The sequence below is a fragment of the Scyliorhinus torazame genome, chromosome 9 (genome assembly GCF_047496885.1).
Source record: "Scyliorhinus torazame isolate Kashiwa2021f chromosome 9, sScyTor2.1, whole genome shotgun sequence".
NCBI classification, from domain to species: Eukaryota; Metazoa; Chordata; class Chondrichthyes; order Carcharhiniformes; family Scyliorhinidae; genus Scyliorhinus; species Scyliorhinus torazame.
The window spans coordinates 204,025,931-204,048,927 of record NC_092715.1 but is presented as its reverse complement, the minus strand read 5'-3'; the positions used below and the strand labels follow the sequence as shown (position 1 = coordinate 204,048,927).

Here is a 22,997-nt window from a genome sequence, read left to right as displayed (position 1 = left end):
TGCCCATACAGCTGATGGGTCGGCTGGGGCCAGAGGGCACTCAGGGGGATGCCCTGGGAAAGTCACCAATACGACCCAGGGCATCAGGTTTAAAGCGGCTGTACGTTGAGCCTTTTCCTCCCTGCTCTCCTCATGTATGGTATTATTTTGTAACTTTGTTGCGTCGGTCTCTAAAATATTTATTTTTTATATAAATTTAGCGTACCCAATTATTTATTTATTTCCAATTAAGGGGCAATTTAGCATGGCCAATCCACCTAACCTACACATCTTTGGGTTGTGGGGGTGAAATCCACGCAGACACGGGGAGAACGTGCAAACTCCACACGGACAGTGGCCCAGAGCCGGGATTCGAACCCAGGTCCTCAGCGCTATAGTCCCAGTGCTAACGCTGGGCCACCATGCTGCCCTCTAAAATATTAAATTCTAATAAATATCATAAGAACCGGAAGCAGGAATTGACCATACACCCCTTCGAATCTGCTCCACCATTCAATGCGAACAAGGCTGATCTGCTGCCTCAACTCCACTTTCCTGCCTGCTACCCATATCCTTCGCTTCTTCTACACACCAAAAATATGTTAATTTCAGCCTTGAATATATTCAATGATGAAGAATTCGCAATCTTCTGGGATAGAGAATTTCTTTGAGTGAAGAAATCTCTCCTCATCTCAGCCCTAACTGATCGATCCCTTAATCTGAAACCCTGCCCCCATCTTCTAGATTCCCAGGGAAAGCAATGTCTCACTGACAAGCCCTTTCGGAAGCTTGAATATTCCATTGAGATCACTGCTCATTTTTCTCAAAGCCAGACAGCACAGGTCCAGTTTACCCAGGCTCTTATCATAGGATAACCCCATCATCCCAGGGATCAATCTCCTGAAACTTTGCTGTACTGTCTCCAATGCAAGTATAACCTTCCCTAAATATGAAGACCAAAACCGCGCAAAGTATTCCAGGTGTGGTCTCACCAAAGCCCTACATAATTGTAGCAAACTGTCTTTATTTTTACACTCCAATTCTCTTGCAATAAAATCCATGCCATGTACCTTCCTATTTGTTTGTTGTTCCTGCAGGTTTTGTTCATTTTGACGAGCACACCCAAGTCCCTCTGATCATCAACTTTTACAAATTTCATATCTTCCAAAAAATAGTCTGCTTTTCTATCGTTACTTCCAATGAAAATGGCCTCAAAATTCCCTGCATTATACTCCTGACACTTTCTTGCCCACTCATTTAACTTCTCTATATCTGCAGCCTCTTTGTGCCCTCCTCACAAAAATATTTCTAACTTGGCCTTGAGTAAATTCAATGACCCAGCCTCCGCAGCTTTCTGGGGAAGAGAATTCCACACAAATGACCTTAAAAACAAACTCCTCATCTCAGTCTGTGACCCCTGGTTCTAGTCCCTCCCACAAGTGGAGCAGAAACATCCTCCAGGTAGCTATCTTATCAAACCCCCGGGAAGGTAATGGTGTAGTGGTATTGTCACTGGACTAGTAATCTAGAAACCCAAGGTAATGCTCGGGGGATCCCAGTTCAAATTCCACCATGGCAGATGGTGAAATTTGAATTCAATAAAAATCAGGAATTAAAAGTCTATCGATGATTGTGAAACCACTTGTTGATTGTCAGAAAAAAACACCTGGTTCACTAATGTCACTTAGGGAAGGAAATTTGCCATTTTAATACCTTGTCTGGCCTACATGTGACTCCAGGTCCACAGCAATGTGGTTGACTCTTCAATGCGTTCTGAAATGACCTAGCAAGCCACTCAGTTCAAGGGCAATTAGGGGTAGGTTGGTCCCATTCAGCAACATCCACATCTCATGAATGAATAAAAAAGATCTTTTAAGTTTCAATAAGATTAGCTCTCATTCTTCTAAACTCCGATGGGTATAGGAACAGCCTGAGTAACCTTTCTTCATAAGATAACCCTCTCATCCCAGGAATGAGTCGAGTGAACCTTCTCTGAGCTGCTTCAACACAAGGATATCTTTTTTCAAATAATTGTGATTTTAAAACGTCTGAGCGTTCTAGTACATAGCTCACTAAAGGTTTGTGAGAAAGATAAATAGGGTGCTGGGGTGTACCTACAGGAGAACTGATTACTGACAATGAACACTATTTTGTTCTTGTAAACACCTTCTGGAAAAGGTTCAGAAGGACTACAAGATTAATTTGTAAAACTAATGCATCAAATGATGGTCAAAGTCTCTACAATCTCATCTCTGGCTTCTTTAAGCAGTCTGCGTTACATTTCATAGAATCCCGACAGTGCAGGAGGCCACCACCACCAGACAAGTATTGCATGAGTTCCCTGATTGAATCTTGCTCTTTAACCGGCATTCAGTTCTGATGCTGTTATGGGGAATATATTTCTGCGGAGTAAAACTGAAGCCACCTAACGTACGCATCTTTGGACTTTATCCGGGCATGGTCATTTATTTACTTTCAAAAATGCTGAACCCCACAATATTTCCTCTCTATACTCATCTGAGTCAATACTTCACATTCCGCCTCCTGAACACTGCCTTCCACTTTTTTGACCAGCTTGTACAGGTCTCACCTGCCACAGAACTGGTTTCAAGCCCCCAGGAATCTAAAGCCTTCAACCTGTGCCATCTCACACACTTATCTACACTATCCTCATATTTCTGCACTCATTTGTGCATGACACAGGAGTAATCTTTGATTAATAATTTATTTCTTAACTCCTTAATTTCTGTCTGAGGACCGACAACCCTCCCTCTGCCCATGTTACTGTTGCTGATATGGACCAAGACCTCTGGCTGTTTGCCCGCCCCCAGAACCCCTGAGAATGTTCTGCAGCGCCTCTGTGATATTCTTGACCCTGGAATTAGGGAGACAACATACCATCCTGGAAACCTTCCACGTCTGTGGCTGCAGAAAAGCCCGCCAGTTCCTCAATAATCATGTCACCTTACACTACTACTTTTCTGACCTTTCCACACCCCTCATCCCAACCTGTACTGGTGAGCGATCCATGTTGGTGTGGAGTTGGCTCCAGTTTTACTCCGCAGAAATACATTGCCCATAACAGCATCAGAACTGAAGAGCAAGATTCATTCAGGGAACTCTTGCATTACATGCCCAGTTTTCTTTGTCCGGTGGTGGTAATCCAGTCCCTCACAGCCTGCACCCTCTACATTTACAAAACTACTGAAACTTCTCCCCATTCCCACTAATGTCACTCACCTCCCTTTTCTCCCAGTCTTTCCCTTGTGTCCCCTCTTTTTCCTGTCTCTCTTCCCTTTGTCGTTTTTAATTTTAATTCAGTGTTGCACCAGACATACTTAGCATGCTAGTGTGTTAGTACCAACACATAATAGCAATAATCCTACACACACCAATACATTTTAATGCAATACAATGTGTGGCGTACTTTTAAAACGTCTATTAGAACTGGTGTCACCAGTAATCCCAGATTTGTAGCCAAAGCATTTCAACTTTGTGTAAGAGATCAAAATGTTTTTTTCTAGACTCAGCACAAATTTAGAGCAAATCTGAAATGGTGATGCTAAGTGTATGAACATTTCACAAGATGATTATTAAGTTTCACTGTATTCCAGGGACATTTCTGGCTCACTGTATTTAGTCTGGTACAATAGCCCTGTGTAATTCTAGTGAGTCAGAACCGTAGTAATTTTACCTGAAAACACATTTGATCTACTCTATTTGTGAACAATGCAATTTACTGCATTATATAGGGCACTGGCGAGGACACACCTGGAGTATTTTGTGCAGTTTTGGTGTCCTTATCGGAGTGTTTTTCTATGGAGGGAGTGCAGCAAAGGTTTACCAGGCTGATTCCTGGGAATGGCAGGACTGTCATATAAGGAGAGAGACTAACTGGATTAGGATTATATTCGTTGGAGTTTAGAAGAGTGAGATGGGATCTCATAGAAACTTATAAAATTTTAATAGGATCAGAAAGAACGTTCCTGATGGTGGGGCAGTCCAGAAATAGGGGTCATAGTTTGAGGATAAGGGTAAACATTTTAGGAATGAGCTGAGGAGTAATTTTTTCTCCCAGAGAGTGGCAAATCTGTGGAACTCACTCCCACAAAAAGTAGTTGAGGGCAAAACATTGGGTAATTTCAAGACGGAATTAGATGTAGCTCTTGGGGCTAAAGGAATCAAGGGATATGGAGGGAAGGCAGGATCAGGGTATTGAACTTTGTGATCAGCCATGATCATAATGAATGACAGAGCAGGCTGTTTCTATTTATGTCTCATAGTCTATCACAGAATTTCGACAATACAGAAGGAGGCCATTCGGCCCATCGAGATTGCACCGCCCCTTCGAAAAACCACCCCACCGAGGACCAATCCACCGCTCTATTCCGACAACCGGACCCTAAGGGGCACTTTATCATTACCAATCCACCTAACCTGCACACCTTTGGATTGTGGTAGGAAACCGGAGCACCCGGAGGAAACCCACGCAGACAGGGGGAGAATGTACAAAGTCCACACAGTCACCCGATGTCAGATTCAAACCCGTTTCTATGTATGCTCAAAACATCTCAGGTTAAATTTGTGTTTCCTGCTATTTAATCCTTTTTCCTCTTTTTGTTTGTTAGCAGTTTATTGTTTGCTTACTCTTTTCATCGTTGTTGTTGGGTTTGATAATTGAACACTAATGTGGCTTTATAAATTAAATAAGGTTTTACTTTCTAGTTGGGAGTCTCCCAGCTAACCAAAGGGGTTAGCTAACGGAAGTGGAGATAAGAAGGTTTTCTGCAGCTCTTCACAATTAGTCTGTGAGAATGAGTTTAGAGCGTATAGTTAGTTGTGTTTTATTAACTGTAGGTTTTGGGATAAGGTAATAACCTGTAGTAACCTGCACAGGACTCATCCAGCTGGAGATGATTGTTCCCTGTGCTCAATTGGACTGAGTTAACCCAGCACTAGCATAAAAGGCAGGCAGCTGTAGAGCCAGCTAAAAAAGGAATGAGGACCCGGTAAAAGGTAAACTGGGCCCTGTGAATGTATGATGCTGTTGCTAAAATAAAGTGCTTTTAAGAAGCTCGTTGGACTCCCCTGGCTTTATCACATTGGCGACGATGATGAATTGGAGCTATCGACGCGCTGCTTGTTCGGCTGAGCTACCTCCTCGGAAATTTTCGGCAGCCGCCCATTTTCGGCCGGTCCCGTCAACGTAAATCAAACTAGGTCCGTACCGGTGGGACCTGGCTCTATGGGCGGTCTGCAGAGTCCTCGGAGGGGGGGGGGGGCGCGTGCGCGCAGGGATCTGGCCCCTGGGCGTGCCCCCACGGTTGCCTGGACCGCGATCGGAGCCCACCAATCCACGGGCGGGCCTGTGCCGTGGGGGCACTCTTTCCCTCCGCACCAGCTGCTGTAAACCTACGCCATGGCTGGCGCAGAGAAGAACCCCTCTGCACATGCGCTGGGATGACGCCAACACACACTGGCACTCCCGCGCATGCGCCAACTCGCGCCGGACGGAGGAGGCCCTTCGGCACCGGTTGCCGCCGCCCCAAGCCCCCGCAGCGCCAACCCCGCCAGTGCCGGCCTAGCCCCTGAAGGTGCGGAGGATTCCGCACCTTCCGGGCGGCCCGACGCCGGAGTGGTTCACGCCACTCCTCGGCGCCGGTACGGCCCGCCCCGCCGGGTAGGGGAGAATCCCGCTCATGATGTCAAAGCAATTATCCACTATTATGTCATCATGGCATGGACCTTGATCACAAGTGAATGCACATTCTGGAGAGATTCTCAGAGAGGTGGTGACTATTCACCATTTGCCAGAGTCAAAGGAGACAGAAAGGACAGTTTGCAAGATTAGCCCCAAAACAGGTGCACTGCCCGTGCTCACTGATAGAGGGGAGCTGGGCATTTGCGTTTGCTGCCAGTAAAGAGGCAACGACAGGTGCCTTGATGGGTCCTTGTTAGCTAGGGTCTATTCTAGGGAATTCAAGCCAAGCACAGTGGCAAAAAGAGTAGGAAGGCAGAGGAGCAGTTACAGATTGGGGTAAATAAATATTTAGGAGGGAAGAAGTTAAAGCTGGCACACTTCGTTACAGGAAGGGGAAACAGGAAAGAAAGGTCTAAGAGAGGCCGAGTGAAGGGGAAAGGAAGGAAGATACAATTAATGGATTTGGAGTCAAAATGCAAAACTCAAAAGGCACAAAGGAAATTCAGGTTTCATAGGTAGGGCAAAGATTAAGATAGATATGTTCTGGCTACAAATAGAAGATGGAGGAGGGGGATATGAGAGAATACAAAGTTAAAGACGGTCCTTCAGTTGGATGATGTTGATTAGCAATAGGGTGCAGTCATCTTAGATTACAGTAGCCTCCCCATTATATGACTAGATTAGCAACCCAGAGATCTTGAGTTAAAGCTCACCATGACATGCAAAACAAAATCAAGTACATCTCACGAACAACGAAGAATATCATTTTGTCATCTAGAGCCAATTGGTTCATTAATGATCTTTTAGGAACGACCTACCATCCCAACCTAGTTGAGCCTATGTGAAATTCCAGGCCTGTACTTTTGTGGCAAACTTAACGTTGTAAGAGACACTAGTGATGGGCTATAAAAATTGCCTCGTCAGTGTCACCCACATCACAATAACAAATTTTTGAAAGTCCCAGGATGACTCTTACCACTTCTGTTGATATTTCTGCATGCTCTGAAGTAACGTGTTCCTGGAGAGTTGTTTCAGTGAACCCCATTTTCCCACAGTAAGGACAAGTAAAAGACTGTGGCTGCTCAACTGACAAGGCTTCCCCACCGTAATACAAATCTGCAAAACAATAATGCACACATCAATACATGCAATAGCCTGAATATTCTAAGTGGAACAAGTACCAAAAGGGTGTTCTTAGCCCTCTAGCGATGTTAAGATAGAGCAGTGCTGCACATATGTATCACAACTTAAGCCTGGCTGAAAAATGAAGAGAGATTACTGAACAGTAGCCTGAATTTTGCAGCAGCAATAATTGCAAAACTGTCAGCATTTGTCATTACTCTTTGGAAACTGACAGCAACTTCTCAAGTTCACACGATGGAAATTCAGAAGTTGCCTTCATTGATTCTACGCTTCTCCAGAGGGTATGCTATTGAGAACTTCTCAGATTGCAATCAACTGTAAATCATTGAACTGATAAGATCTTCCACACTGCAGTTAGGTCTTGCTGAAACCCCTCAAAGTTACACCTTGTTGAGTGCAAAGTAACTGGGGTTTTAAATGCCGCACCATGTTTACAGCCTCACTGGCCTTGCTAAAGTGTTACATTTGTTAAATCAAATTTTTCCTTTATGATCAAATATTCTACATGCTTTTAAAATATATGATATTTTAGCTTCTACCTTAATCCCACAAGTACACTCAAATCATGCATTCAATCATCTGCAAATTTTAGCAGTAGAAGAATGAAGTAGTTTATACTTCCTGTTTAATCGCCGAGAATACTTCAATGATTGACTGCCTAACCATGTTTGATGACATTACTACTGCTGGACTCCTGAAGATCCCCTTAACCTAGCACCACGCATAAACTGACATTGCCACTGACTGCAAAATCCAGTCCATTGTAAAAGCTTTCATTCTTCAAACTATTCAATTCTATTAATTTTGTAACAATCTTCTGCTTTTGCAAATCAGAATTATCCAGTTTTAGTCCAGAAAACAAATGAGAGAGAATACAGTGTAGATTTACTAAGATACTATCTTGTAGGAAGAAATAAAAGTTCTAACGAAGAGTTGATAAATTGGAAATATTTTTCTTAGACCAGATGAAAGAGTGATTTGATTAACGTAATTAAATTATGTACAACTTAGGCTGAAGCAGACTGCTTCTAATGATTAAGCAGGTCTAAGATAAGAGATGTAATGCAGAGACCAAGAGAAACATTTTATAAAGGAGGTAGCATGAATATTGAAGATAACAGTTGGATTATAGGGAACACTCAAAGAACAACACAAATAGCCACCATTCTAAAACCAGAGGTGAATATTTAGTGGGTTCTTTTAGCCCAGTCAATTCATTAGCTATTTTTGGAATATCTTCAATAAATAGGATGCTATTTCAATTAGATGCTGATTTACTAAAAGTTACATTTTGAAATATCTTTGTTGAGGACTGTCTCTATAAAATCTAACAAACTGCTATCTAAAAAGTACCGTAAATCTTCAAATTTTACTGTGTAATGTCTAACTCACTTTACATGATGAATTTTACGAAAAATTATATCTGTGCAATACACTCCGCTCTCCCTGTTGTGTTTCTGAAGCTGTTAAAATACTTGGCTACCTGCCCTTGCAAAAAGATTCATATACTGACGTATGTTGAATTGTAAGGCAAAAGAACACAAGTGGGAATCAAGATGCAAAATCAGAACTGGGCAAACCCTCCACTAGTGATTCGATAATCTAATAGCTAGCCGGAAGCATACATAGTGCAACAAGCCCTGTTGGTTAGCTAGCCTCTCATTTGTGGTGGTGCCATGACAAATTCATTTCACTCAGCTCTAAATATTTCTATAAGCCACCGCCCAACAGGTACAATGCTCAGGCTGGACAAGCAGGAGCTACTCATCTAATGCCCTGTGCATCTACGTTTTAGATATGCTAGTTAATACTCCCAGCAGTATCTTGGTGAAAGACTTTCTGCATTATGCTGCTGATTGAAGTGTTCCACCTCCCATTAAACTGGCATCAATCACATGGGATTACTGGAAGAAAGGGTTTTGGAATTAAAAGTGCTTGCTGTAAAATTGTGAATTTTTATTGGTTTAAAAAGTCTCTTTGCGATGGAGGGGAGTGTGTTGTGGTAGTCCTTACTGCTCTCCACAATTACTTGGGCACATAAATAATTCTTTATTTTGTCTTGGACTGTGTAACCAACTATCCACACATCTTATACTAGTATCAATGATACTTCACATACAAGCCCAGCACGAGGTATCTGCCAAGAATACACTTTTTGGAGAGAGATTAATTGCTTTGGTTCGCATATCTGCATATATTCATGAATGGGGAAAAAAACCAAGGTCTTGTCCCCTCACCTTCAGGGAAAGCAAAAATAATTGAACACACATACGGGCAGTCAGTCAAGTATTATATTAAGTGATGGAGAATGAGATGCAAGTTTGAGTTTTGTGTTGGAAATTAAAGTGGAAGAATATTTGAAATGAGTTGCCAGAAAAAGATAATGCCGAAGTTGGACAGCTGACAAAATGGTCAAGTTGCATGGTGCAATCATTTTCTCATTTCTTTTGGGAGAAGTGGAAACTAAGTGAAGCGAGGTTTGTTCACAACTATTACCTTCTACAGTCACTTGCTGACTACAAAATTAAACAGGTAAACAAGTCACACCTAGTCTCATCTGAAGTGCTTTTTTAGTTTTCCACTATTGAAGAATTGGGCAGGCTGATGATGCTAGGACGGGCACAAAAAAAACCCATCACTTCAGTTCAAATTGCAACGGGTTACTAATGTTACACACCTTGGGTTACACTATTGTATCCTTAAATTATTAGGAGTATAAACACACATGAACAAAAGATAGGAACTATTGGGGATGATTCTACACTGCACGGAAAAGAATATTCTACCAAAGAGTAAATATTTGTAATACTACCCTACACTTTTTTAAGTTTCTATATTTTGGGTACTTGATCATTCAATCATAATGGGCTGTAAATAGGTTGTTCTGAAATCCAAATTCAACACCACTTGCTCTAGTGTCACACAAGCCACTTACTAAATTTAATTCAACAACCACATATGTATTTTCCAAAGTAGCTAATGTGAGATAAAATGGGGAAGCACCATTCAGTTCAAAATACCTGCTCTTAATTCCACATGTACCATGTATTGAAGGTTGGCACCACTTACTTCCATAATTAAAGCTTGGAGATTAGGTGGTGCAAGTTAGTGCATTGCCCTTTCATCTCTGGCACCTAGCTTTGGATCCAGCCTATAATGAGATTGGATAAAAGAGCACTCACTGTCTGCTGTAAACATGTCTCAGGAAATATTCTCAGTCCAATTACAGGTTTCAATGCATAACATGCCACACAAATTGCCACAACTGTTGCAGTCTCCCTCCAAGAGTCCATAACATTAGTTAGTGTGGGAAACATATAAATTCACAGAATTTAGTATTCCATTAAAGTTGGCATTATGGCAGGTTGGTTAAACAATACCGCATGCTTTGTCTAATCCCAATATTTACACTGCCTAACACGAGGGGAAAGTCTCATTACGCAACATGACAAAGTTTTTTGCAGCGCACCCCATTGTAGATCCCTCACTCTTAAAATGCAATTTAACCTGTACACAAACAAAAGGGGTGAAGCAGAGAAAAGGAACTGATTTCTACAACTTAGATCACTTTACTAACCCTTGCTGTGACAATGTCTTATTGAAAGTTCAATACTGAAAGTGTTTTCCATGGAGGCAGTACAGCCAGATAGAAACTGGCATTTATATTGCTCATTTAACATAATAAAACAGGCCCAATTTTCTTTGCTCCACTTTTGATCCCATCGACTCTTACTTTTCAGACCAGTCTGCCGTGCGAAAATCCACAAAGACTACTGCAACGCCCTCCATTCCCACCTCAAACAATTCAGTTTTGTTGGACATGACCATCTCTGAACATATCCATGCCATCGGTTCGTGATTAATACGTTTTTTTAAAAATTGATTGTATTAGATTTTTAACATTTCATACAAAAGAATATAAAAGATGTGGAGTGAGAATGAAAGATGAGTCGTAGCCACAGAAACTCAGGGAAACCGGGTGCTAATAACATGCTCCTGCCCCACCAAACTTATTTCCTCTCATCTTGACTCCATTCTCACTCCTCTGGTCCATTCCCTCCCCACCTACATCCGGGATTCCTCTGATGCACTGCGTCATATTGACAGCTTCCAGTTTGCGGGCCCTAACCGCATTCATTCACCATGGATGTACAATCCCACACCAGGATGGCCTAAGAGCCCTTCGCTTCTTTCTCGAAAAGAGGCCCGGACAATTCACATCCACCGCCACTCTCCTGCGTCTGGCTGAACTTGTTCTATCTCTCAACAACTTCTCCTTTAACTCATCCCACTTTCTCCAAATCAAAGGTGTAGCAAAGGGTACCCGCATGGGTCCTAGCTACGCTTGCCTTTTTATGGAGTATGTGGAACATTCCTTGTTCCAGGCCTACCCGGGTTCCCTCCCACAACTCCTTTACAGATACACTGATGACTATTTTGGTGCCACTTCATGCTCTCGTCCGGACCTGGAAAAATTAATCAACTTCGCTTCCAGTTTCCACCCCTCCATCACTTTCACCTGATCCATCTCAGACACTTTCCTTCCCTTCCTTGATCTTTCGGTCTCCATTTCCAGCAATAGACTATGTACTATTATCCACGACAAGCCCACTGACTCCCACAGCTATCTGGACTACAGCTCTTCACACCCTGTAAGGACTCCATCCTTTTCTCTCAACTCCTTCACCTCCGTCGCATTTGTTCCGATGATGCCACTTTCCAAAATGGTGCTTCGAAAATGTGTTCCTTCTTCCTCAACTGTGATTTCCCACCTACAGTTGTTGACAGGGCCCTCGACAGTGTGCGGTCCATCGCCCGCGCCACTACCCTCGCCCCCTCCCCTCCCAGAACAAGGATAGAGTCCCCCTCGTTCTCACATTTCATCCCGCCAGCCTCCGCATGCAAAGCATAATCCTCCGCCATTTTCACCAACTCCAGCGTGATGCCACCACCAAACACATCTTCCCTTCACTCCCTCGGTCAGCATTCCGCAGAGGCCGTTCCCTCCGAGATAATATAGTCCACTCCTCCACCATACCCAGTACCTCTCGCATCACCCATGGCACCTTCCCATGCAATCACAGAAGGTGTAACACCTGCCCCTTTACCTCTTCCATGCTTAACATCCCAGGCCCAAAACATTCATTCCAGGTTAAGCAGCGTTTCACTTGCATCTCTTCCAATTTGGTCTACTGCATTCGCTGCTCCCAATATGGTCTCCTCTATATCGGAGAGACCAAATGCAAACTGGGTGATCGCTTTGCTGAGCATCTTCGGTCTGTGCGCATTCAGGTCCCTGACCTTCCCATTGCTTGCCATTTTAACAAAAGACCCTGCTCCCATGCCCACATGTCTGTCCTTGGCCTGCTGCAATGTTCCAGTGAAGCTCAACGCAAACTGGAGGAACAACATCTCATCTTCCGGTTAGGCACGCTACAGCCTTCTGGAGATTCAATTCCACCATGGCAGCTTGTGAATGCAAATTCAGTTAAAAAATATATATATTGGGAACAAAAAGCTAGTAGTGTATCGGTAATGATTATAATGATTATAAACGGTAATGATTATAATGGAGCAGGGTCTTTTGTTAAAATGGCAATTTATAATCATTATAATGGCAATTTAAATTGGCACCTCTCTCACACTCCTCAACCACCTCGTACACCAGCTCTACAGCAGACGACGCAACCTGGAAACCAAGATAGAGGCCATATTCTCAACTTGCGCTCAGGATGCAGCAGACCAGCTGCGGAACACCGCCAAACAGATGAGCCAACAATACTATGCCACCTATATGCATACTAAGAACAGGAAGCTTGAGAAACTCGGCATCACCACCACCAGCAACCAAGCCACCCCCGGTACCACAGTAGAAAACAATACAGGGAAATCTATTGTCAACTTGTCAGACTACACCCTTCAACCAGACGAAATCGAAGTCGTCAGCAGAAGGCTCAATTTCTGCACCACCACCAAAATGGACCCCATCAGTCTCGCGGCAGACACGGAGGAATTCATCAGGCGAATGAGGCTCCGGGAATTCTACCACAGATCCCAAGAGGCCAACAGCGAACCCAAGCAGACTATCAATGAACCAGAACAGCAGACCGAGAGATCTGCGGTGCGGCAACCGAAGAGGAAAGAGTCGAATTGGACCCCTCCGGAAGGCCGCTGCCCTAGACTCAACATGTATGCTCAAGCCGTCAGGAGTCGTGTCAATGCCAGATTCATCAGTCGCATTCACAAGACAGCCCCGAACGTCACCCAAGCACAACGCAATGCCATCCGCGCTCTCAAGACCAACCGCAGCATCGTCATCAAACCAGCAGACAAAGGAGGGGCCACTGTCATACTGAACAGAACGGACTACTGCAAAGAAGTATACCGACAACTGAACAACCAAGAACACTACAGACAGTTACCCGCAGATCCGACCAAGGAACACATACGCCAACTTAACAGACTGATCAAGACCTTGGATCCAGATCTTCAGAGCACCCTACGTGCTCTCATCCCACGTACTCCCCGCATTAGAGATCTCTACTGCCTACCGAAAATACACAAGGCCAACACACCAGGCCGTCCTATCGTTTCAGGCAATGGGACCCTGTGTGAGAACCTCTCTGGCTACATTGAGGGCATCTTGAAACCCATCGTACAAGGTTCGCCCAGCTTCTGTCGCGACACGACGGACTTCCAACAGAAACTCAGCACCCATGGACCAGTTCAACTAGGAACATTCCTCGTCACAATGGACGTCTCGGCACTCTATACCAGCATCCCCCATGACGACGGCATTGCTGCAACAGCCTCAGTACTCAACACCGACAACTGCTAATCTCCAGACGCAATTCTGCAACTCATCCGCTTCATTCTGGATCACAACGTCTTCACCTTCGACAACAAGTTCTTCATCCAGACACACGGAACTGCCATGGGGACCAAATTCGCACCCCAATACGCCAACATCTTCATGCACAAGTTTGAACAAGACCTACTCACCGCACAGGACCTTCAACCGACGTTATACACCAGATACATCGATGACAATTTTTTCCTTTGGACCCACGGCGAAGAATCACTGAAATGACTACACGATGACATCAATAAGTTCCATCCAACCATCAGACTCACCATGGACTACTCTGCAAAATCAATTGCATTCTTGGACACACTCGCCTCCATCAAGGACGGTCACCTCAGCACTTCGCTTTACCGCAAACCCACAGATAACCTCACGATGCTCCACTTCTCCAGCTTCCACCCTAATCACATTAAAGAAGCCATCCCCTATGGACAAGCTCTCCGTATACATAGGATCTGCTCAGACGAGGAGGAGCGTAACAGACATCTGCAGACGTTGAAAGATGCCCTCGTACGAATGGGAGATGGCGCTCGACTCATCGATCGACAGTTCCAACGCGCCACAGCAAAAAAACGCACCGACCTCCTCAGAAGACAATCATGGGACACAACCGACAGAATACCATTCGTCGTCCTGTACTTTCCCGGAGCGGAGAAACTACGACATCTTCTTCACAGCCTTCAACAGTCATCGATGAAGATGAACATCTTGCTAAGGTCATCCCCACACCCCCACTACTTGCCTTCAAACAACTGCGCAACCTCAAACAAACCAATGTTTGCAGCAAACTACTCAGCCTTCAGAACAGTGACCACGACACCACACAACCCTGCCATGGCAATCTCTGCAAGACGTGCCAGATCATCGACATGGATACCACCATTACACGTGAGAACAGCACCCACCAGGTACGCGGTACATACTCGTGCGACTCGGCCAACGTTGTCTACCTCATACGCTGCAGGAAAGGATGTCCCGAAGCGTGGTACATTGGCGAGACCATGCAGACGCTGCGACAACAAATGAACGGGCATTGTGCGACAATCACCAGGCAGGAATGTTCCCTTCCAGTCGGGGAACACTTCAGCAGTCAAGGGCATTCAGCCTCTGATCTCTGGGTAAGCGTTCTCCAAGGCGGCCTTCAGGACGCGTGACAACGCAGAATCGCCGAGCAGAAGCTTATAACCAAGTTCCACACACGAGTGCGGCCTCAACCGGGACCTGGAATTCATGTCGCATTACACCCATCCCCCACCATCTGGCCTGCGAAATCCTACCAACTGTCCTGGCTTGACACAATTCACACCTCTTTAACCTGTGGTTACCCCATCTCTGGATCTGTAAAGATTTAATCACCTGCTAATGCTCGCATTCCAAGCATTGTCTGGCATCTTTGAATCTGTCTATATATATGTTTCTGGAACATACCTCTTCATTCACCTGAGGAAGGAGCAGCGCTCCGAAAGCTAGTGACATCGAAACAAACCTGTTGGACTGTAACCTGGTGTTGTAAAACTTCTTACTGTGCTCACCCCAGTCCAACGCCGACATCATGATTAGAATTAAGCTATTGGATTGTCTTAAAAATCTAACTGGTTCATTAATGTCCTAAAACCTACTGTCCTTACCTGCGCTAACCTATAAGTAACTTCATAGCAATGAAGCCAACTCTTAGCTGACCCCTGAAATGACCTAGCAAGCTAACCATTTGTAATATATCGTGTGCACTACTGGACTTCAACATAGATAGCGGGTTCAGATATGACTAAAACACACGCAGCCAATCTAACCTTGCTAAATCCTCCTTGCTGACAGCTGGTGACTTGCGCCAATGTTGAGAGATATCTCACAGACTAATCAAGCAACAACCCAACTTAGTCACACTCAAGAATTATACCCATTGGTCCAACATCACAAACTCCTCCATCACAATCCCTTGGTTATGTCCTATCCCAGTGTCAGGTCATACCCACGAAAGGGGCAGCAGTGGTATAGTTGGGCAGGAGTGCCTTGGGAGGACTAAACATTAATTCCAGACCTCATTAGGTATCATGGCATCAGGACAAACAATAGGAAGGAAACCATCAGTTAACTGCCACGTATTCCTTTCTTTCAGTGATAAATCAGTACTCCTTCACGTTAAATGTCACTTGGAAGGAGCAGAGGAGAGCTCAAGCACAGGGTTGGGAGTGTGGGGAGGGGGGGAAGAGGAGAGGAGAAGATACGATATGGGACAGGACTGCATGTTCATCACAAAAGATGGCTCAATCGTTCCGCCACTGACTACTGACTATGTTATGAAGGACATAGCTACCAGATTGGGCTCACAGCAGATACTGAGATCCAATACAAGAGAAAACTCATTTTCCCTCATCCACCCCAATCCATCGGTCACTGATGCATCTGTCCATGTCAGTATTGGCAGGAGTGACTACCAGAAACACATGGAGGACAACATTCATCATTTTGTGTGGCGCTATCACTGCTCTAACTGGAATGGATTCAGAACAGATCCAACAGTTCAAAGCTGGGGACATGCAGAACTGTAGTCCAGCAGTAGCAGAATTATATTTAAGCACAATCTGTAAACTCATGGCCCTGCATATCCCTCTCAATTACCATCAAGCTAAGCAACCAATCCTCCTTCAATGAAATGTGTGGAAGAGGAAGCCAGAAGCAACATGAGGCATAGAGAAAATAAAGTGAAGCTACAGCACTGGACCAAACGCAGACAAAAAAGCAGAAGTAGCTTACTACAGACCTATCTATGCCATCCCACAAGCAGTGGAGCAAATTTAAAATCTGCAGTTTTGCCAAATTCAGTTATGATATGTGGACAGATAAATAATTAATAGCAAGAGACAGCTGCATGAATATCCAGATTCTCAACAATGACAGAGGGCAGTATGAGAGTACAATTGACAAGGTTGTATCATTTACAAATTTACAACCATCTTCAAGCAAGAGTGTTGAGTGGATGACCCATCCTTCCTTCCTCTTTTAAGCCCACATCATCACAGATACCAGCATTCAGCTAATTAGATTTACCCCACGTGATAGCAAGAAACAGCGAAGCGCACCGGTCACAGCTCTGCGCCTCAAAACCATCCCATCTGTAATGTTGAAGATTTGTGCTCCAGAACTAGCCATGCCTCTAGCCAAACCATCCCCTACAGCTGTGCTACCCAGCAATTGACAATTGACCAGGTATATCCTGCCCACAGAAAGCAGGACAACTCCAATCAACATCTCATCAGCCTACTCTCAAATCAGCAGTGAAGTGATGGAAGGTGTTGTCAACAGTGTTTTATCAAGCAGCATTCACTCACAAATAACCTCTTCACCGATACTTCTTCCATCTACAGAATTCATTGCAACTTTGATCCAAACATGGACAAAAGTATGGAATTCCAGAGATAAGGTTAAGTCACTGCCCTGGACACAGAGGGAGCATTTGATCTGGTATGGCACCAGGGAGGCATGATAAAATTGAGTCCCTGGGCATCACTGCAGGAACGCCTCGGGGAACTTTCCCAGTCTCAAGCAATTTAGTTGCTTTATTAATGATCATCATGAGGTCAGAAGTGGGTACGTTAATTGATGAATACATAATGTTCAGTAGCATTTGCTGCTCCTCAGGTACTAAAGTAGTTTGTGCCAATATGCAACAAGACCTGGACGACATTGAGATTGGGCTAATAAGTGGAAAATGTCATTCAAACCACATATGCCAACAATGACCATCTCCTACAGAAAAGTATCTAACCATCTTCCCATGACATTTAATGGCATTATGAGCGCCAAATCCCCCACCATCAACATTCTGGGAATCACCATTGACCAGAAACTGAACAGGACCAGGCATTACTGTGATAACAGGAGCAGTTAAGAGTCTGGGTTTCTACAGCGAACAGTTAATCTCACGACTTCCCCAAAGTCTTTCCATTACTTTCAACGCACAAGTTAAGAATGTGACACAATACCCTCCTAATCCTACACTTGCCTCGATAATTGTAGTTCCGACAACACAAGTTCAACATCTTCCAGGACAAAGCAATCCATTTGATCAGTCCCTATCTGACATATTCACTCCCTCCCCAACAAGTGCAATGTGTACCATCTGCAAGATGCATTATAGCAACTCACTAAGGTTCCTTTGGCAGCACTATCCAAGTTCCCTCTAAATTACATACCATCTGAGTCAAAAGTTTTGAACACCCAACAGCATAAGCAGCAAGTAATAGACAGAGCTAAGCGATTCCACAACAAATGCATCGGATTGAAACTCTGCCGTCCTGCCACATCCGGCCGTGAATGGTGATGGGCAATTCACTGGAGGCTCCAGAAATATCCCCATCCTCAATGATGGAGGAGCCCAGCACATATGTGCAAAAGACAAGGCTCAAGCATTCGCAACAATATTCAACCAGAAATGTTGAATAAATGATCCACCACGGTCTCCTCCAGAGGTCCCCAACATCACTGGTGTTAGTCTTCAGCCAATACGATTCACTCCACTTGGTATCAAGAAACGGCTGAAGGAACTGGAAACTGCAAAGGCTATGGGCCCTGACAATATCCCAGCAATAGGACTGAAGACTAGTGCTCCAGAACTTACTGCACCCCTAGACAAGCTATTCCAGTATAGCTATAGCACTAGCAATGTGGAAAATTACCCAGGTGTGTCCTGTACACGAAAAACAGAACAATTACCACCCTATCAGTCCAGTCTCCATCATCAGCAAAGTGATGGAAGGAGTCATCAACAGTGCTATTAAGCAGCGTTTACTCAGCAATAACCTGCTTATGGATGCTCAGTTTGGATTCCGCTAGGGTCACTCAGCTCCTGACCTCATCACAGCCTTGGTTCAAACACGGAAAAGAGCTGAATGCTGGAGGTGAGGTGAGAGTGACTCTCCTTAACATCAAGGCAACATTTGACCGAGTACGGCATCAAGAGCCCTAGCTAAACTGGAGTCAATGGGGATCAGGGGGAAACTCTCCGCTGGTTCGAGTCATACCTGCCACAAAGGAAGATGGTTGTGGTGGTTTGAGGTCAATCATCTCAGCTCCAGGAGTTCCTCAGGATAGTTTCCTAGGCCCAACCATCTTCAGCTGCTTCATCAATGTCCTCCCTTCCATCATAAGGTCAGAAGTGGGGATGTTCACAGATGACTGCACAATGTTCAGCACCATTCGCGACTCCTCGGATAATGAAGCAGCCCATGTCCAAATGCAGCAAGACCTGGACAATATCCAGGTTGGACTGACAAGTGGCAAGTTACATTCGCGGCACACAAATGCCAGGCAATGACCATCTCCTACAAGAGATGATCTAACCATCAAATTCCTTGACATTCAATGGCCTACTTGTGACAATAAGCGATTTTCATTTCATTACCATTGCTGAATCCTCCACAATCAACATCCTGGGGTTAACATTGATCAGAAACTGAACTGAACTAGCCATATTAATATGGTGGCTACCAGGGCAGGTCAAAGGCTAGGAATCCTACGGTGAGTAATTCATCTCCAGGACCTCCTAAACCCTGTCAATCATCTACAAGGCACAAGTCAGGAGTGTAATGGTATACTCCACATGCCTGGATGAGTGCAGCTCCATCCAGGACAAAGCTGCCCGCTTGATTGCTCCCCCTTCCTCAAACATTCAAACCCTCCACCCGATGAACAGTGGCAGACGTGTGACCCATCTACAAGATGCACTGCAGTAACTCACTAAGGTTCCTTAGACAGCACCTTCCAAACTGACAGCCGCTACCATTTAAAAGGACAAGAATAGAATATACCTGGGAACCCCACCACCTGGAGGTTCCCCTCCAAGTCACCCACCACCGTGACTTGGAAATATATCGCCGTTCCTTCACTGTTGTTGGGGCAAAATCTTGTAACTGCCTCCCTAACAGCATTGTGGGTGTATCTACAACTCAGGGGCAGAAGTGTTCAAGAAGCCAGCTCTCCACCACCTTCTGAAGGTCAACTGGGATGGGCAATAAATGCTAGCACCAGCAATGCCCGCATCCCGTAAAATTAATTTTTAAAAAAGCAATGTGGGAGGTACCTCCGCCACACAAACATGAGCAGTTCAAGGCGGCGGCTCATCACCATCTCAAGGGAAGGTATTCCCAGCAACGTCAACATCTTATCAATGAATAAACTTTTAGAAAGGCGAATAGTAAATCCCAGTTATTTATCGATGTGGAATTAATGAGGAACAGGTATACAGTGCCTCCCTATTTGGCTCTGGTTAGCGTGTAGCCTGGAGTGACCCACACATGGAACACACATTTAATAATCCTATTTTAATTCAAATTCTATTTAAACAGCAAAATAGGATACAGGCGTCGCTGTCAAGGCTGGCATTTATTGCCCAACACCAATTGACCCCGAGAAGGTGAGCTATATTCTAGAGCCACTGCAGACCATAATAATCTTTATTACTGTCACAAGTAGGCTTATATTAACACTGCAATGAAGTTACTGTGAAAAGCCCCAAGTTGCCACACTCCGGTGCCTGTTCGGGTACACTGAGAAAGAATTCAGAATGTCCAATTCACCTAACAGCACATCTTTTGGGCTTGTGGGAGGAAACCGGAGCACCCGGAGAAAACCCATGCAGACACGGGGTGAACATGCAGACTCCGCAGACAGTGACCCAAGCTGGGAATCGAACCTGGGACCCTGGTGCTGTGAAGCAACAATGCTAACCACTGTGCTACTGCACTGCTCTGTGATGTAGGTACATCTAAATTGCTGTTCGGAAAGAAATTTCCAGGATTTTAACCCAACGACAGTGAAGGAACGACAATATAAATCTAGGTCAGGGTCATATATAGCTTGAAGTGGAACTTGATGTCAACATTGTTCCCATGCATCTGTTGCCTTTGTTCTTCTAGGTGGAAGAGGTTAAAGGTTTGGAAGATTCTGCTGAAGGAGCCTTGGGGAGTTGCTGCAATGCAACTTGTTTATAGTACACACTGCGGCCACAATGTGTCAGTGGTGGAGGGAGTAAATGTTTATGGTGGTGGATGGGGTGCCAATTAAGCGGGCTGTTTTGTCAAAGTGGTGTCAAGTTGCTTGTGTTATTGATGCTGCACTCATCAGGCAAGTGGACAGTATTCCATCTCACTCCTGACTTGTGCCTTGTAGATAATGGATAGGCTTTGGGGAGTCAGGAGGTGAGTTATTCACAGCAGATTCCCAGCCTCTGTTGCCTTTGTAGCCACAGTATTTATATGGCTGATCCAGTCCAGCCTCTGATCAACTGCACCTCAGGATATTGATGGTGGGAACCCAATTATAATAATACCATTGAATATCACGGGGAGATGGTTAGATTTTCTCTTGTTGGTGATGGCCATTGCCTGGCACTTGTGTGGCATGAATGTTACTTGCCTTGATCAGTCAAAGCCTGAATATTGTTCAGGACTTGTTGCATTTGGACATGGACTGTTTCAGTATCTGAGTCGGCGTAAATGATGCCATCAGCGAATATCACCACCTTTGTCCTTATGATGGAGGGAAGGTCAGTGATAAAGTAGCAGAAGATGGCTGGGCCTTGAACACTATCCTGAGGAACTCGTTGATGTTCATATTCATGCTATACACGCAGTGAGTAACACACAGTCCAATTACACAGTCCTTCTACAAAGCACTAAACCTAGGAAATCTGGTGAGTGAGGAAAGAGGTGCTATTTTGGTAGCTAGAATTGCAAGGTGCAGTCCGAAAGATGGAGCAAGAGACAGAGCTAAGATCTAGCTGCATTAATTAAAAGGAATTGTTCAAACAATGGAAGAACTATAGGAAGAGAGTTTTTAAAAAAATCATGGGTAGGCAGCTGAGATTTGTAGCTTGCCATGTTGGAGCTTCAAGACACTCCATGTGTCCTGCGAGACCATTTATGTACCAAGTATCTCCAGCTGCTACAGCGCAACCAGGGTTTTCAGGTTTGAGGGGCATTTGATTCACTTCAGAAAGCCAGGAAGGCTAAGATTCTCCTGGATTATTCAGTCCAGGAGGTGTCCACCCCACAGGCAGAGAGCACTCAGGTCAGTATCCGGATGGCCTTTTAGGAGAGGCAAGTAGTGCAGTACAGGACTCTTCAGGACACGTACTCTCGCAAACCAGTCCTCAGCATTGGAGATTGCTAAAAGAGTGACAATGCCTTTAAAGACGCGCAGTCAAAACCATGGCACCGAAACAGGTAGGAACAACAAATTGTAGGAATGCAGTCATTATAGGAGAATCCATCGTTATGGGAACAGACAGGCATTCCTATTGATCATACAAGTCCTGCATGTTGTGGGGGTAAAGAACATGATGGACCTGTAAGGTGAATGAAGTGAGAAAAGAATGTAATTGAGGTCCTATGTTCAGATTTTCAGGAGCTAGAAAGGATGTTAAGAATGGCACTTGATAAAAAGTTGGTTAATACAATTGAGACATGTGGAATAAGAGGGTCAGTATTAGCTTGGATAAAGGACTTAAGGACAGAAAACAGCACGTCGTGGCAAGTGGTTGTTTTTCCAGACAGGAGGATGGTAGCAAGCCTTCAAGCCTGCCCCACCATTTAATACGATCATAGTTGATCTATGCCAGCCTCTACTCCTTTACTGTCTTATTTTCCCATAGCACTCTATTCCTCGATCTAACAAATACTTACCCAGCTCCACTTTAAATACCTTTAATGATCCAGTCTCCACCACCTTCCAGGGCAGAGAATTCCAGAGAGTCACCACCCTCTACGAAAAGAACATTTAAATGGCCTGCCCTTTACCTTGTGCTATGTCTACTTGTTTGAGACTCTCCCAGTCGTGAAAACATCTCACCATCTACTCTGGCACGCCCCTTAGGATCTTTAATGTTTGAATAAGGGCTCCCCTCATTCTTCTAAACTGCAAAGATACAAACTATTTAGTCTCTGTTGATGGGACAACCCTCTCATCCCAGGAATTAGCGAGGATGACGCCAATCGGCCACAGCAGGATATAAATAGGCTAACTAAAGGGTTGGCCAGCTTTCTTACCTGAAAAGCCTTTTAACAAAATATTTCTGAAATAAAAATTATTGGAAGCTGTAAGATGAAAAATTGGCATCTCTCTAGTAGAATGCATAATTTGCATATAATAAATTAAATGTTTGTTCTGAATTAATGTAACAGAAAAAAAACAATTAAAATATACCGAAGTCTTAATTAACCCTTTATTGACTTTTTTTAAAAAGCAATAATTTGTCTGTAATCTTAAAAGAAAACTTAAATTTAAGATGCGCAAAACTAAGAATGTTTGGCT

The 22,997-nt window shown here is 44.3% G+C and overlaps 1 protein-coding gene across 2 annotated transcripts in view; it reads right to left on the bottom strand.

The window, feature by feature from the left end:
- kcmf1 (potassium channel modulatory factor 1) overlaps positions 1-22,997 on the bottom strand; it is a 161,876-nt gene that overhangs the window by 48,418 nt on the left and 90,461 nt on the right. The window contains exons 3-4 of one of the 2 annotated variants that reach the window (XM_072517013.1): positions 9,844-9,974; positions 6,657-6,796 (exon numbers count right to left, since the gene is read on the bottom strand). In XM_072517013.1, coding sequence (XP_072373114.1) covers positions 6,657-6,796; positions 9,844-9,898 — 195 coding nt within the window. In that variant the 5' untranslated portion in view covers positions 9,899-9,974. The remainder of the gene's footprint in view (positions 1-6,656; positions 6,797-9,843; positions 9,975-22,997) is intronic. The other variant, XM_072517012.1, reaches the window with a different exon arrangement.